Source organism: Saimiri boliviensis, chromosome 10, assembly GCF_048565385.1.
Source record: "Saimiri boliviensis isolate mSaiBol1 chromosome 10, mSaiBol1.pri, whole genome shotgun sequence".
In the NCBI taxonomy this organism is placed as follows: Eukaryota; Metazoa; Chordata; class Mammalia; order Primates; family Cebidae; genus Saimiri; species Saimiri boliviensis.
This window is the reverse complement of record NC_133458.1, coordinates 106671746-106688502: the sequence shown is the minus strand read 5'-3', so window position 1 is coordinate 106688502 and position 16757 is coordinate 106671746. Positions and strand designations below refer to the sequence as shown.

The following is a 16757-nucleotide window of genomic DNA, read 5'->3' as shown; positions in this document are numbered from 1 at the left end:
GACAGGGTTTTACCATGTTGGCCAGGCTGGTCTAGAACTCCTGACCTCAGGTGACCTATCCACCTCAGCCTCCCAAAGTGCTGGGATTACAGGTGTAGGCCACCACGCCCGACTGAAACTGAGGTTATTGAAGTGTGGAGGGCTCTCATACCTGGCCCGGCATGTCAAGTGACATGTTATAAGGAGCCACGTGCTCCTACCAGCCTGGGTCTGCATCCCATCATGACCACCCAAGTGACGTGGGACCACGGTCTGAGGCTCGCTGTCCTTGTGGGCAAAATGGGAGCATGCCCCCTCCGGAGAGCTATGGAGAGGAAGTGATCACTGCCAGTCCACCTGTGAGGACCGAGGACTAAGCTCACTACTGCATTCACTCTCTCTGGGCCACTCGCACCCTCCCGAGGACTAAGCTCACCACCGCATTCACTCTCTCTGGGCCACTCGCACCCTCCCGAGGACTAAGCTCACCACCGCATTCACTCTCTCTGGGCCACTCGCACCCTCCCGAGGACTAAGCTCACCACCGCATTCACTCTCTCTGGGCCACTCGCACCCTCCCGAGGACTAAGCTCACCACCGCATTCACTTTCTCTGGGGACACCCACACCCTCCCAAGAAGGTGACTTGTTCCTTTCACTCACAGTTCTGGAAAACCCTCCCCACCCCTCTCCCCACTTCTAGCTCAGACTCACAACTCATCCGGGCCCCTGGGATCCTTTCCAGGGATATCTGAGCTGCACGTGACTGGGTTAGGAGCGTGCGCTGGGCTGTGTGACCACGGGCTCCAGATGTGGGGACGGAATCTCACTCTGCCGTTGGCTGTCCCTGGTCATCATGTTAATATCTCGTGTCCCACGTGCCTCAGTGTTAAAATGGGAAGAGCACCCTCACCCCGAAGCTGAGATAGATGAGGAGTGAGGGCAGTGGGACACAGATACACGCACCGCCCAGGGCGCAGGCTGCTGCTCTGACGCCAGCCCTCCCCTGCTCCCTCCTGTCCTGCCCTGGGCCACTCTCCCCTCCTCTGCAGCTCCCTGGCAGATCTGTCTCCTCTCTGAGACTAGAGCCCCCCGGAAGACGGTCACCCTTTATCCGCTTCTGGGCAGGCAGCGCCCTCAGCACTAATACTCCAGAGAACTTCTTCAACTCCCCGCACCTCCTTCCTATCTGGGCAGGAGCCTCACAGCCCATGCTCTGACTTCTCTGTGGGGGGAACTGCCTGGACCCCCATCACCCGCACCTCTGCGCAGAGCTCACAGCACAGCGGCACTGCCCCTTCCTTCACAGTCACGCTGTGGGTGACAAGGCCAAGCCCCGCGTCTCAGGCCTGGACCCTGTCCTGCCGGCTGTCCCTGCTGGTCCCCACCCTCCCTTCTTTCTTCCTGGGCTTCCCTCACACCCGGTATCAGCCTAATATTCGGAGAACGACCTTCCTCTGTAAGTGAGCTGCTCCTCTGCTCAAGGCCTTGGACCAATTCCCCAGTTCTTCCAGGGAAAATCCAAACTCCCATATTGCCTGCTGACCCCTCCGTGGTTCCAAGCCACGCATTCCAGCCACAGACCCAGGTGTCTAAGCCATCTGCTGTCCTCAGCATCTCCTCCAGGGGACCGCAGGTCCGTCCGCTCTGTGCGTCGCACTGTGCTAGGAAGCCCTGTGCGTTCCTCCCTCCTTGCGCTTCCATTCCTGGCGGTCGGTCCACGCCTGCCTCTCTGCCCGGCCACATTTTATCTAGTGTTCAACCCCCAGCTCAAAACCTGGAAAGTTTTGCCTCGCTCAGCTTCAAAGAGGCACAGCTCCTGAATAGTCAGAGCCAGGGCCCTCTCCCCTGGTAGGCTCTGACAGGTCTTCAGTGTCCTGGCCCCTCCAGAGGGCAGTCACCCAGCATGGGCTTCATGTCTTGCAGCCTGGTCCCATCCCCTGAAGACTGCCTAACACGGGCAAAGACCACACCTCACCCCCAGCATAATAAATTTGGAGGGGGTCCCATAAATAAAGCAATGATGCCATCATTTCCCAGCAGTTACGTTTGATAAAAAATTCTACTGCTGAAGTAAATTGATAGGACCATTATTTTTTTTTTTTCTAAAGAGTCACAATTCTGGGCTGGATGTGGTCACTCAGGCCTGTAATCCCAGCACTTTGGGGAACCAAGACAGGGAGGACTGCTTGAGGCCAGGAGTTCAAGACTGGCCTGGTCAACATAGCAAGACTCTATTTCTAAGAAAATAATAATAATAATTCACAATTCTGGTAATAATTGTGCTTTCATAACACTGGAATTTAACTGAGATCATTTTTACTTGTTAATAATGAATTGCTGTTTTAAAAGACGACGCTATACAGGGCACCAAGCACTATTATATCAGACATTGTTACAGACTCCTCACCCCTCAGCCCCAACCAAATGGCCGTGGTGACTCAGTTTTTGGCATGTGCTAAATCACCAGCTCAGTCTTCCCAGCGTAATGCTGAAACTATGACAACAATACCCCACTCACAGGGCTGCCAGCTTAGAAACAAGCTACTGTTTTATCACTGCAGTAAAAACCTGGACCTCGCAAATTAGAATGTTTTAAAATACAATACATTGATGTTTTCCCAAGCCTCATGACAAAGTAACACAATAAATCATAATTTCACATTCATGCTTTTACATTTGCATGCAGAGACAGTCACAAATGCTTTATACCGTTTTATAAAATCTAGGGACACAAAACCTGACCGGATGTGGAAGAAAAGCCCACCATCTGAAACAAGCAATCCTAGGCCAGGCATGGTGGCTCACACCTGTAATTCCAGCACTTAGAGAGGCCAAGGCAGCCGGATTGCCTGACTCAGGAGTTCAAGACCAGCGAAACCCGTCTCTACAAAGAAACAAAAATACAAAACCAGCAATCCTGTCTCTGTGCACACTTGACTGGCCCATGCATGTGGAGGTGGCCCCACTAAAGGTGAGAGGTGATGGGGTGGCATCCCCAGTTCTCCCAGATGGAGGGAGCCACAGAAACAGAGGCATCATCTATCATGACTTCACTCTAGCAAAAATGGACTCATTCCACAAGGAAGTGTGTGAAAGTAACTAGTGTCCATGAGCACCTATTTATATGAGGTTATTGCACCTGGGAGAGGGATTTTACTGAGCTCTTAAGATGTTACATGTGACAAACACAGAAATGCATCAAAATTCAGCTTATCTGCTGCTCCAGCTTCAAACAGGGAAGATATAAATGTCTTCTGATCTGCTCTGTATGGACCCTTTCCCTACACTTTTCCCAGTAGGTCTACAGACTAGCTGCGGATTTTATCTAATATCCAAACATCTTTTTTTTTTTTTTTTTTTTTTTTTTTTTTTTTTTTTTTCCCTCAGACGGAGTCTCACTCTGACGTCCAGCCTGGAATGCAGTGGCATGGTCTCAGCTCACTGCAACCTCCGTCTCCCGGGTTCAAGCAATTCTCCTGCCTCAGCCTCCCAAGTAACTGGGATTACAGGTACCTGCCACAACATCTGGCTAATTTTTGTATTCTGAGTAGAGATGAGGTTTCATCATATTGGTCAGGCTGGTCTTGAACTCCTGAACTCCGGTGATCTGCCCACCTCAGCCTCCCAAAGTGCTGAGATTACAGGTGTGAGCCACCGTGCCCAGCCCAAACATCATTTTTAAAGGCGGTCATTCGATGTGATTATTTTTCTCTGAGTGGTCTGCAGAGCTGCTGAAAGATCATCTGGGACAGGCTGCTGACTGCATGCACGCCAACACTAATCTCAGACATTTATTTTTATATTATTTTCAATGGGTAAAGAGTATCATGGCATAACGCTGGCAGCATGCTGAAGTTCAGAGGGAAGTGCCCAGACACGAGTGCTCCCCCAAAAACCACTCAATGGTCCCGTAGTCAGGAGGCCATAATCCAGTCCCAGGTTGTCACCAACATCAAGGTCAGCTTGGAAAACGACGGTGTGAGAGAGGCAGCCACAAGTGTGTGACAGAGAAATCATGGTCTCGCCCTCCTAGCATCCAACAACTGCTAGGTAAGTAACACAAACAGCACAGCACGGTGACCTCTACTTAGAAGTGGTGAGGCAGAGGTCACAGGTGGCTCCAGCCTTCTAACAAAGCTCTTCCGGTGGGACATGAGTCACCATTCATTCTCCCCACAGTTTCCAACCCACCCTGTCCAGCCCGTGACTTCCTCATCATGTGACGCGCCAGGTCCTGGTACAAACTTGTGTTTACTACATCCACTGAAAGATAACTTATGAATCCAAGCTATGATTTTTATTATATTTCTAGTGCTATTTTCCTGTTCTAAAGCAACAGATTGCTTCAGATCATTAGGCTCCATAGTTTCCTATCAAGGTGGCACTGGCCACATTTCTACCATAAGAAAACGGAATGGTAGCAGTAATATTTCCTACTGGAAAGGCGGTACAATTCTTTGTAAAAACAGGTGTCAGGATACAGCCTCACATCTATTACATGTTCTTGGTGCAGAATGATGGAATACTGGCAGAAAGCAATAATGAGAAAATAATAATATTTTATAATGAGAAAATAATTGAAACAAATAGGAACTGTCCTCTGACAGGCAGTGCACTGATGCAGTGACTCCTGGTTTCTGATTTTCTCATAAAACCCTGCAGTTCAGGCATCTCCACCTCAGTCATGAGGGACGAGGAGGCCGCACAGTCCCTCTGAACGACACAGCTTTCAGGGGAAGGGTAGACATGCGGGCCTTGTCCTTCCACTCACGTTCTGTAGGTTGACACCCTCACCAAGAAGTTACCAGAGCGCTGCCAACCTGCCATGCTCCCCAGAGCACAGCCCCCGCCCCTCCCAATGCCAGCACCACTAGGTAGTGCAAGGGCCGGTCCCTATGTCACGGTGACACAACAAAGAGGGACACGAGCTGAGACTTGTGCAAAATCTGCTTCAATTATATGTCACTTTCACTATTTAAAATAAATCAGAACTCCTTTTCATGCCAATAAATATTGAGCATCATAAAAACACTGCCCTAGGTTAAAAAAATGTTTAATACAGTGCATCCCCTCCCAGGCACGTGGGTAAATCATGAAAGCCAGCCCAGTTTACACACAAGCCATGTATTACTTCCCATCAGGCTCTGCAGCGAGTCTTACCCCTGACTAGAAGAATACCGTGTAATTTTCAACTCAGAAAATGAAAAGTAAACATCAAGAAAGCATTTCAAACACATAATTTTCTTCTGAGGTTGCTGTCTAGATACCTCGTGTAAAAAGCAGTATTTTCCACAGATCAACAGTTCGAATAAAAAGACAAAAGGTTCCTGGGAGCAGTGGCTCATGCCTGTAATCCCAGTACTTTGGGAGGCCAAGGCAGGTGGATCACAAAGTCAGGAGTTCAAGATCAGCCTGGCCAAAATGGTGAAACCCCATCTTGAACTAAAAATACAAAAATTATCTGGGCGTGGTGGCATGTGCCTGTAATCCCAGTTACTCGGGAGGCTGAGGCAAGAGAATTGCTTGAACCCAGGAGACAGAGGTTGCAGAGAGCCTAGATCGCACCACTGCACTCCAGCCTGGGTGACAGAGTAAGACTCTGTCTTGAGAGAAAAAAAAAATTGTACTTGGGCCGGGCGCGGTGGCTCAAGCCTGTAATCCCAGCACTTTGGGAGGCCGAGGCGGGTGGATCACGAGGTCAAGAGATCGAGACCATCCTGGTCAACATGGTGAAACCCCGTCTCTACTAAAAATACAAAAAATTAGCTGGGCATGGTGGCACGTGCCTGTAATCCCAGCTACTTAGGAGGCTGAGGCAGGAGAATTGCCTGAGCCCAGGAGGCGGAGGTTGCGGTGAGCCGAGATCGCGCCATTGCACTCCAGCCTGGGTAACAAGAGCGAAACTCCGTCTCAAAAAAAAAAAAAAAAAAAAAAAAAAAAAAAAAAAAAAATTGTACTTGATGAATAAAGATGGCCGTTGCTTTCCACCGGAGTGTCTTGAGGTGTGAACTGTAATACAGATGGGTAGGGTGCCAGAAGCACAGCGATTAGGCACCATGAACCTAGAGGTGGCTTGGAAGTGCGACGCACCCGGGCTATCTTCTCCCTCTGCTCAGCTCACCTCTGCTGGACGGGGTTAGCTTCTAGAAGCCTGGACACTGGCCAGCACGACCCAGCCAACAGGGCCCCCTCACCTTCAGAGAAGAGGCCCTAAAAGCATCACCCAGCTCATTAGTGAGGCTCTTGTAGCTTGAAGCAAGGGTTGTTTAAAGTTACCCAAAGAAAACACAACTAGCGAATTTGTGGGTCTGGGTTCTGGGTAGCTTCTATTTTGAAGGAAGCTCATTTATTGAACAGAGCAGGCCTCTGGGTTTTCGTTAAATTTATCAACCCGAGACACTGAGCTGGCTGACATCCAGTATAAAAGGGAAGGCTTTTCATTGTTTATTAATTCATCAGCCAGTACCAAGGCAGAACATCTTGCTTTGCGCAGGGGGAATGTGGATTCGACTCCATATACTAATTCAAAACTGCTCTGTGCCCAACAGCAGCTGAGTTTGCTCCTCTTCTATCACACACAACGTAGTTTGAAAAGTAAAATCCCACCTTAGAGTCTCAGGAGTCACACATCCGAGAAACACGTGAGTTCTGTCACAATCAAACGGGTAATCACGAAGCCCCTAGACCAGGAATAAGTCATAAGGATGTCTGCAGGCAGACTGGCTTTTCGTGGCAAAATGCTGCTGAGACACTCGGGGGCTTCAGAAATAGCGCAGAGTAACATCTTCTTTCACCCTGCCGGGGGCCCGAGCAACAGCTTTCGGAAAACAGTTTTGGAAATGAGTTCCAGGCTTCAGCACAGCCTAGCAGGGTGGCCAAGGATGAGGACATGGACGCTGACAAGACACTTCAGAGTCAAGTGGCAATCTCACCTGCAAAACGGAGAGGACAGGCCAGGCACAGTGGCTCACACCTGTAATCCAAGAACTTTTGGAGACCGAGGCGGGTGGATCACGAGAGGTCAGGAGTTCAAGAACAGCCTGACCAACATGGTGAAACCTCGTCTCTACTAAAAATACACACACACACACACAAAATTAGCCAGGCACGGTGGCGCAGGCCTGTAATCCCAGCTACTTGGGAGGCTAAGGCAGGAGAATCGCTTAACCCTGGGAGGTGGAGGTTGCAGTGAGCCTGGGCGACAGAGCAAGACTCCATCTCAAAAAAAATAAAAAAAAAACAAAATGGAGGGGACGAGGACAGCGCTGTCCTACCAATGTCAGAGGGCCCTGAGGGGAGAGCCAGACCTTCCATGCACAATGAGCAGGGTCTGGTTATCCCTGTCAGGGGCTCAAATGCATAAATACGGCAAGTCTTTGTGAAGAACATTTTTGTGTCCTCCTTCAGAAATCTCATTCCGAAAATGTAAAACACGATGGTAAGTAAAAACAAATGGACTAATAATAAGGAAATATTCCAAACTGAAGTATTTTTCAGTGGACTCTAGTCTCCAAACTAAGTTTCCTGACGTTTCTATTTATTGTGAAATTCACACATTTAACTGCATTCAGAACATAGTTTTTGATTATGGCTTAGGCCATGGAAACCAGTTAAATTATTTCTGAGAAGTGGTAAAGCGTAGCAGTTTAGGGGGTTGTCACAGCATGAGAAACATTCAGACTCCATCATCCCAATTTACACTTTTTAAATCCAGTTGGCGGGCTTGGCTCTTCTGAGACATCTGCAATTCACTCTTCCTACGTGTGATGTTGTTAGAGCGCAGATAACCATTATCACTGTAATAAGTGGTTTAGGCAGGAGTAGAAGGGAAAAGGTTTTCAGCTCCACCCAAAACCCATTCTACCTGGTAGCTACAGACAAGACGGACGGCAGGGGCGGGCAGCAAATGTTTGGACTCTGGCCGCTGCCGACCAGGCCCCCTGCAGCCTAACGGTTTGTGCATTGAACATCAGTGGATTTTGCACTTAATTAAGAGGGTTCTAGCCGACCAAACTGTGTTTAAAGAATAAAAAATTAGCCACATGAACAAAAGTATACACTTTGGCTGCATTAACACTCCTACCCAAGACTATTTTTAAATACAACTCCCAAGCCATTAAGTCTGAAAACTGCCAGAACTGATTTGGTAATCAGCTGCTTTGCCGAGTGCTGGAAGTTGGCTTTAACTTCACGCCCACTCTCACAAAGACAGACAGACAGACAGACAGACACACACACACACACACACACACACACACCACTCCAACACACAGTCACACACACTCACACACACACTCACACACACAGCTGGCTTTCCCACTAAGTCCCTTAGCCTAAGTTTGCTACTTATTTAATTGCTCAAACCATCCACATGTAATTGCAAAGTGAATCGATTTGTTATTTCTTCTCTTCCAGTTCTATGAGTCCTTAAGCCACACAGAGGGCGTATGATAAGACAACGCTTTGCCGATGCTGCCCATTCTAACAAGGTCTCTCTCCGACCTGTCTGCCTCCTCCAAACCAGCAGGAAGCTCTGACTTCCCCAGGAGCAACTACTCTAAGAGCTGGGGCTGGAGGATCCTATTCCCTCACTCCTCCAGGATGGTGCCCACTATGAATAAGCAGAAGAGCTGGTTGTAGCGTGGACAAGGAGCACAGAGAAATCCTGAAAAGCAAGGGCCCTCAGCAGCCTGATGCATTGCAGATGCAAATTCCTGGTGACCGCTGGCCTTTGGGATTACAGTCTTAATGTCACTTCCTCCCCTTGGATGTCTGGCAAGGAAGGGGTCTGTCAGTCAGAGCTCTCCGGAATGTCGGTGTGCATCACAGCAAACTAAGGACGTGTTGTACAGAAAGGGCAGAACCTGTCAGGGGCAGCCCTTCTTGGGACTCTGGTGGGACTCCACGTGCTCACTGGAACCACCTACCCACCTGTACACTTAACCCTGGCCCTCACAGGAGTCGTAAGGGTGATCATAATGGCTAAGATCTCTGTTCCTCCTGCCTCCAAGCTGCTCTTTTAATGACCATGGGATTATGGTTGGGCAAAGGAGACATAAGCAAAGGGACTTTGTGACTGGCAGGGGAAGCATGAAAGGATAGGGTGCACCTCCCCCTCCTCAGGCCAGGCTGGAGCAGATGGAGACTCCACACCAGCCACGACTGAACACCAAAGGAAAATCAGCAGGTCTCCAGGAATGCAGCACCCCAACACCAGCCCGGGACTCTTGAGGTGAACTTTTAGATAGGAGAGAGACTTAGCTCCTCCTTAAGCCACGACCACTTTACGTTCCTCAAAATAAGACCTCTTAACACCTACCAGATCCGCACCGAACTGGGGTGCATGGCTGGCAAGCTGAGTCCAAGCACCTCAGTTCCAAATATTTTAGTGCCAGTTCATCTATCTGTTCTCAGACAGGCTGGCAAAAACAAGATTTAAGCAGCAATTTAAGAAACAGGTTTTTTTTTTTTTTGAAAGAGGGCTCTAGAATATTCTGGGAACGCTGAATCATATGATTTTAGAGCTCACATGAGTCTTAAGACCATGTTATCTAACTCCCTCCACCAGCAAGAGGGAAGCAGAGGTTGTTCTGTGTATCACATGCCACACACCGATGACACAAAAGCTTACAAAGTAACAGTCCTGACTCTAGGGAGCTGAGAATCCAGTGGGTCAGAGGGGCAAGCAAAGGGCCAATCAAATCCCACAGGAGGTTTTCGGATAGGGGAGGGCATGGGGTGTGACAGTTTGAACAATGAGCTGGGGTTATTCTGAAAAAGGGGCAAGAAAGCTCTCCAGGCCAAGGGGAGAGAAAAAGCCTGAGACCCGGGGTGAGGAAGCAGCAAATCCAGCAGCTGGAGCCTCCCCGTCCACTGGCACTGGCTGCACCCAGCTATTTAAGTTTAAATGGATTGAAACTTTGCAAGGTGAAAGACTCAGCTCCTAGCTGCAGCAGTCACCAGTCAGGAGTTCAGAAGCACCTGTGTCGAGTAGCACTGGCAGAGGACACTGGCACTTGGCAGAAGCGTCATCAGACAGCCCTGGGCTGAGCAAGTGTGGAGGGGCCCCATCAGGATGGACCTGCAGGCTGCGCGGAGAGGGGGCAATTTCACCTTGGACGACTGGCACCAGGGATCAAAGCTTCTTGTTACTGACACAATTTTCTTTCCACTAATCCTCCCCCTGTCTGCCTTTCGTAGAAGAAAGTCAATAGGATTAACAAATAAGCAGAGGGCATTGTGAATGACGGAAAGATGCCCTGTCTGGCCCTCACCAGCCTCTGTCTGGAGTGAGGTGGCAGCATCCCTAAGGTAATGGCTCCCCATAGGGATTCAGGTTCTTGGGCAGTGAATGCTAGAGGGCCACCTGGGAGATAAGAGATGGGATCAACCAGCCAGGACTCCTGACTTAGCTGGCTTATCTTTGGAAGGCTGCATTTTTTTTTTTTTTTAAGAGATAAGGACTTTATTGGTTTCTCTAAATCAACTGGTGCCTTCTTGTACAGGAATGATTTGGTGTGGTACAGGCGGGAATTGCATCTACAAAAGTATTGTGGTCTGGGAATCTGTCTAATCAAATGGATCCATGAACGATATACTTTGGCAGTTGCTTAAGAAGCTTTTTCTCTTTTTTAGTAGAAACATTTTTAGCTGGGAGATTACTCTAATTGGACCTGAGCTGCAGAGGACAAGGCCCTGGCAGGGACAGCTTACCAATTGACGAGGAGAGCAGAGGGAAGCGTGCTAACACCCCGAGAGGCCACAGAGTCTCTCCCAGCTGCGGAAAGCCATCCTTCTCTGGAGGGGCTGGCTCAGAAGCGCAGGGATGGCCTTGAGACAGGCAGCAGGAAATAGATGCACTGTTGGGGACCCATTGCCTGTTGTGGCACCAGAGGAGACAGCAAACTCTAGTCTAGAATAAATAGCACTAGGTCTTCAAAGTACCGACCACCTTAGTTTTGCCAGAAGTAATGAAAATCATATAAAGAACACATGAGGAAAAAACGTTTAATTCTATTCCAGGAAGAGACAGATGAAAAATAAGGAATTATGGAACCATGAAAGAAAAGTGACATAGACTAACCCATCAGTTCAGGAGTAAAGAGCCAGCAGGTGGCCCTGAAAAATACAGAAACACTCCAGTGACAAAGTGGAAGTCACACAGCATAGTATAAAATGGGGGAGGTGGAAACTAAAATTTACAACTTAAATAAATAAAATCTTAAAAGCATAAAAAGGCATATTATCAATACACCTCTCTGTAGTAATGTAAGCCAATACCAAGTACAGTATTTTAAAGAGAGAAAAAGAACAAAGATGAAGTATATAAAAGCTTCCAGTGGGTCATAAAATATCAACTGTTTGTTCGGCTGTAGTATAAGGTAACTGAAAAAAACCACTAACTAAAATTAACCAACACATAAAACCTTCATAATTAAATGTGGATGAGGACAGAACAAAGAGAGGTAAGAAAACACCACGTAATACATACAGGAACTCAGCCAGGAATGGAGGCTCACGCCTGTCATCCCAGCACTTTGGGAGGCTGAGGCCGGTGGATCACGAGGTCAGGAGTTCCAGACCAGCCTGGCCAACTTGGTGAAACCCCATCTCTACTAAAAAATAATACAAAAATTAGTTGGGTATGGTAGCACAGGCCTGTAATCCTCGATACTTGGGAGGCTGAGGAAGGAGAATCACTTGAACCCGGGAGGCAGAGGTTACAGTGAGCTGAGATTGCACCATTGCACTCCAGCCTAGCGAGACTATGTGTTCCCTGACCAAAAAATAAAAATAAAAGTAAATAAATACAGGAATTCTGTTAGTGTATTTACTAAGTCCAAGTCTAAATCAGAACCAAGTGTTGCCATATTTCAGATTTACATGACCTTGATCTAAATATTAATACTAGTTTGGTCTCAAATACATATGCTCACTTTTTAAAATTGTAGATAAATTACAAAATTAAATTTAATTATAAACTTATAACAAAGCAAAAAAGGCCTACAAACCTAAACTACTTATTATAGTGCATAGATACATCCTATAATCACGGTTTTCTTAATAATCACAGGAGCACTTGCATGAACACAGATTATGACTTCATTCCCTGGATCCCAAATTAAGGAGTTCACAGACTCCAGGTCTGCATCTATGTGGGGGCTGTTACTCGGCCTGGGTCAAGCCTCCACCCGATAATAATCCACTCTGCCTCTGCACTGGAAGTCACAAGAAATCACAGGAGGGACCATAGGCAAAATTCCTGGAAGCGGGAGAGACGCAACACTTGACAAATACCTTCATAACAAATCTTAATCATAGAACCACCGAAAAATAATAAAAATGCTGAGACTATGTGATAGTGTGACAGAGAAATGTCCAACCCTTCTAATTTATTAGCAAATATTATAATTATAAAACATTAAAATTCCTAGGCCTACTCTCTACATCAACCAATCCTTAACTTTTACTTTATTAAATGAATTGCCAAAATAAACAGTACCTCTGAGGTAACATCTTTTTAAAAGTGTTGCTCAAATCTAATGGAAAAAGTTTTCTGTAACAGATCGTTATACATGCTGTCATTTGAAAGAATGTAAACACATTCTCTAACACGTTAGCCAAAAGCCAAAGGCCTAGAAACCTAAGCTTCATATTATGGTGTGGAGTTAATATTTCCTTAATATTTACATGCTTATGGGGGTTTAATACAAAATGTCATTGTGGCTGGCCCGTGTCACTATCAAGAGTCACAGGTCTTCTACACTTAACACTATCTGTGGTACCGACAGCTCTACAGTAGCTCAAGTTACCCACTTCTATTAATTTTTAAAAATTTCTTCTGGTTCTAATAACTTGATTAAATAAATACAGATTTATGCAGATAAATGAATAACAGCTATGTTTACATGAAGTCCACATTTTGACGAAACTGATTAGCAAAACTTCCACGGATTTTTACATGAGCAAACTGCTTGAATACAGCCATTGATCAAACGCACCAGCTGTTTTGACGATCATGTCATTGGAGATTATTGTATTCTACAGAAACGTGTCTTTCCTCCATAGGAAAAAAAAAAAATTAAGCATTGTCCTGCCAAACAGCAAGCCTTCTTCTGTCCTTTATTAATACAGGGTCCAACGGGATATGTAGCCCTGTTCAAAACAGCAGACTACTGGGATGACTCCCACAGATTTCAGACAAACACAAAGTAAAGAGATAAACTATGGAGTTAAATATCCTTTAAAACCTCACCAAAAGGCAATTTGCCTTTGTTTGTGTTCTGAATATTCTGTCAATTCTTATACTTCAACCTAGCTCTAAAAGTCACAAGAAGTCTAACTTGCCAGTTTTTGCACACAGCCTCTTTCCTAAAAGAACACTTTCCCCAGGCGTTAAGTCATCCTACATCACTGTTTTAACGAAATTCCTAGTAAAAAACATGCAATTTCAATCCAAGTAAAAATGTGTTCTTGTGTTTTTCACAAAGATAACTGATAACTACCTATTAATAATTTAGCCAGACAGAGAGTCGGTGAATTTACATTCACCAGCCTATCTCCCCTTCAGTAAACCTCTAGAAGAGCTTTTGTAGGCCATACTTTACAGGGTGAAATCTCCTTAATTCACTGCACCCAGTCTAGCTTATTTCTATACCACACAAAGAGGAGTGGGAATTTCAGCAACAGCCACAGCTTCACCATATCATTTTGTTATCACATGGGAAGACAGTGGCTTACTGAAAGTTTGATTTTATAATAAACAGTTGCAGAATCAGATAGAAAACAAATTTCCCTCAAGCAAATTGCAAACACAGCCTTAACCTCAAGCAACCGAGGAGTAATCTCAGTGAAGAGCCAGTAGATTCTGACTGCTACCCATAATGTGCTAAAGCCAGACACTTCACAGCAATATTCAACCTTTATAATTAGCAAGCATACACCTAAATTATATAAAATACACAAAGACCTAATACTATTTATTTTCTCAGATTTGAACACAAAATTGCTTCTTATTAAATATGTAATTTTTGTCTGAAGAAATATAAGGATATTAGTATTTTCTTGATGTTTCTTCACTTAAAGTATTAACAAATGACAAAGTAATTGAGAACAACAGAAGTTAAAATTAATATGTCTAGATTTCTTGGACAAAGATGTTCGGATAAGAAACTTAGACAATGCATGAGTGAGGGGAAAGAACTGAATGCATCAGGAATAATAATTTCAGGTTCTCCATAACAAAAATCCTTAGTTTTCCTTTGCCATTCCGGCAAAGGAAATAGGAAGGCCAATCAGAGCTCGGGGAGGCAGTGAGAAGGCCAGCCCTCGACTACCTCTCGCTACACAGTATCAGGCAGAAAAGAGTGCCACGCACTAGGGTCCGTCCTTTCACTTCTATCTTCAGACTCCCTTCAAGGATTTTACAGATACTCTTTGAATACAGTTTTGCTGGCCTTTTAAATGTTCTCTCTGTCTTCATATTTATTTATAAGGTAATAGTGACAAAATAATTCAGTCTCCTTAAATAGGTTCATTTAATAGGCTATGAAAGCCACAGATTTAAAGATACCTCTGTTTCACATTTCCCTATGTTATTTTGGGATGTCTATTACCATGAAAAAGGATTTCCCACATTTATTTTCTTTCTGGGGAATTTGTTTGTTCAAAGAGAATTACATAACTACCGCTAAGTGCACTGCGGAAAAAAAAAAAGAAAAGAAAAACAAAAGAAAGAAAACTTCTTTTTAACTTTCCTCAGCTTCGGGATTATTTGATTTGCTAACCTGGCTCACTTTTTCCTGGCATTAAAGAAAACTCTAAAATTTTAAGAAGAGCCTGATTGAAAGTCTTTTATACACTTGGGCAACACGTCCGCCTATGGGCACATGGGCAGAGTGAGTCAGTAGGACACAACTCTAAAAGAAAAAAAGATTTGTTGTCCCCAAAGCTGACTCCCTCAAGTCCAGTTGCCATAGCAGAAAGTGGGCCCACTCGGTAAGCAGGTGCAGGGCTCACCCCAACCCTCATTCCATTTGCAAGACTCATACACATATGCTCCAGGCGAGGGAGCGAGGTCGAAGGTCCCCAGCGCGCCGCGCTGAAATCTACAAAGTCCTGCGGGACTGTGAGCGACCCCGGGGCCCAGCCTGCGCGGCCGGCCGGGATGCCGGCCCCCTGGCGCGGGATCCGGATAAAGAGCAGGGCTGCTCGCGCCGTACGAGGGAAATTACTCTTTCTGCGAGTCAAATCCCGAACGTGACGTGTAATCCCTGCAAGCAAGGTGTGGGGACGGTAAACAGAAACCCGGAGAGGTTTGGGCAGAAGCCGAATAGCGAAGACAGGGATGGGCGCCCCGACTCGCGGGTCCGCTGCGGGGGTCTGCGCCTCAGGCCTGGCCCCACCAGCGCGCCCCTTCCACTGCCAAGGGAGACCCTGGAATAAACACAGGGCGGGAGAGCCGTTACCATGAAACCCTCCGGGCAATCCGAGTAGCTCCCGAGAACGCGGGGCCCGGGCGGCCGCGAAGCCCTCCCTTCCACGCGGACCCAGGGGCTGCCGCCGCCGCGGCCGGGGGAGGAAAGACTTGATCAGAGCTCCGGCCCGGGGCAAGCCCGCACAGACGAGGCCGGAGTCAAAGGCCGGGCGTCCCCTCGCTCCCCCACCGGCCCATGGCAAACACTCGGGGCGCCTGAGGGGAGCTCCGAGCTGAATGGGGGCGGTGCTGGCGGGGACCCCTATAAGGACGTTGGCACACAAGCCACCCAGCGTGAAAAGTGCGCTCCGGCCCTGGCCTGACACGGTTACCTGGGCAACGACCCGGGCGCCCAAAGTACACAGCACGCACCAGCACCCAACACCAGCACCGCACCCCACCCAACACCAGCACCGCACCACCTGCTCCACCACTACCACCAGCACCCGCTGGCGCAACAGAGAGGGCGCCCAGCCCGGGAGCGCGAGGTGCGGGCGCGGGCGTCCGAGCCCCGCGAAGCCCCCGCCCCACCGCACCCCGCCCGGCCGCGGTGCCGCTTACCCGGTCGGGGGCTTGGCCGCCGAGGCGCGCGGCGCGTCCATGGTGCCGGAGGCGGGGGCGCTGGCGGTGCTCGGGCCCCGCCGAGTTAGGCGCTGGCTGCGGCCGCCACCGCTGCCGCCCTCATTCACTTTTTCCGCGCTGACCCATCGTCCTCCCACGCGGGCCGGCGGAGGACAGCGGCGGAGCCAGGCGGACGGAAGGGGCAGGCACCGTCTCTGGCGGGCGGGGGCGCCGGGAGCGCGGGGAGGGGCTGGCGGCGGCGCGGGGCGGGGGCGCCGGGAGCAAGGTGCGCCGCGTCCGCGCCCCCGCCCCGGCTGGCTCCGCCGCGCCCACCGGAGCGCCGCCCCCGCCCCGCCCCGCCTTCTCCGAGCCCCGGCCCGGCCCGCGGCGCGCGTCGGAGGAAGCGGTCCCCTGACACCTGGCCCCCGCACTGACCCCGCGGCTGCGGCAGACGGCTTCTGCCCCGGCTCCTGCACTCGGCGGGGAGCGCGCCCCTGTCTGGGCGGAGTGGGGGATCCCGGGGCCGGCCCCTCCCGGGCGGAGCTGGGGGAGAGGAACCACCTGGAGCCCGGAGGCCGTGCGAGGGCGAGGTGGGCGGACCAGCGCCGGAGCAGTGAGGTTGGAGGGTGAGAAGCGTGTGTCTGGCACCGCTCTCTGACCTTTCTCCGAGCAACAGATGTCTAGTGCGTGGGATCGCAAAGGGGGAGTCCCTATACCGCCAGCGTCAGCAACACCGGGGA

The 16757-nt window shown here is 48.7% G+C and overlaps 1 protein-coding gene across 6 annotated transcripts in view; it reads right to left on the bottom strand.

Annotated features, from left to right (window-relative positions):
* COBL (cordon-bleu WH2 repeat protein) overlaps nt 1-16525 on the bottom strand; it is a 289733-nt gene extending 273208 nt beyond the window's left edge. For 2 of the 6 annotated variants that reach the window (XM_074379674.1, XM_039462066.2), the window contains exon 1: nt 16018-16519. In XM_074379674.1, the coding sequence (XP_074235775.1) occupies nt 16018-16058 (41 nt within the window). In that variant the 5' untranslated portion in view covers nt 16059-16519. Of the gene's footprint in view, nt 1-16017 lie in introns of all 6 variants that reach the window. The other 4 variants (XM_074379677.1, XM_074379671.1, XM_074379675.1 and 1 more) reach the window with 4 other exon arrangements.
* Between the last annotated feature and the right edge of the window lie 232 nt (nt 16526-16757).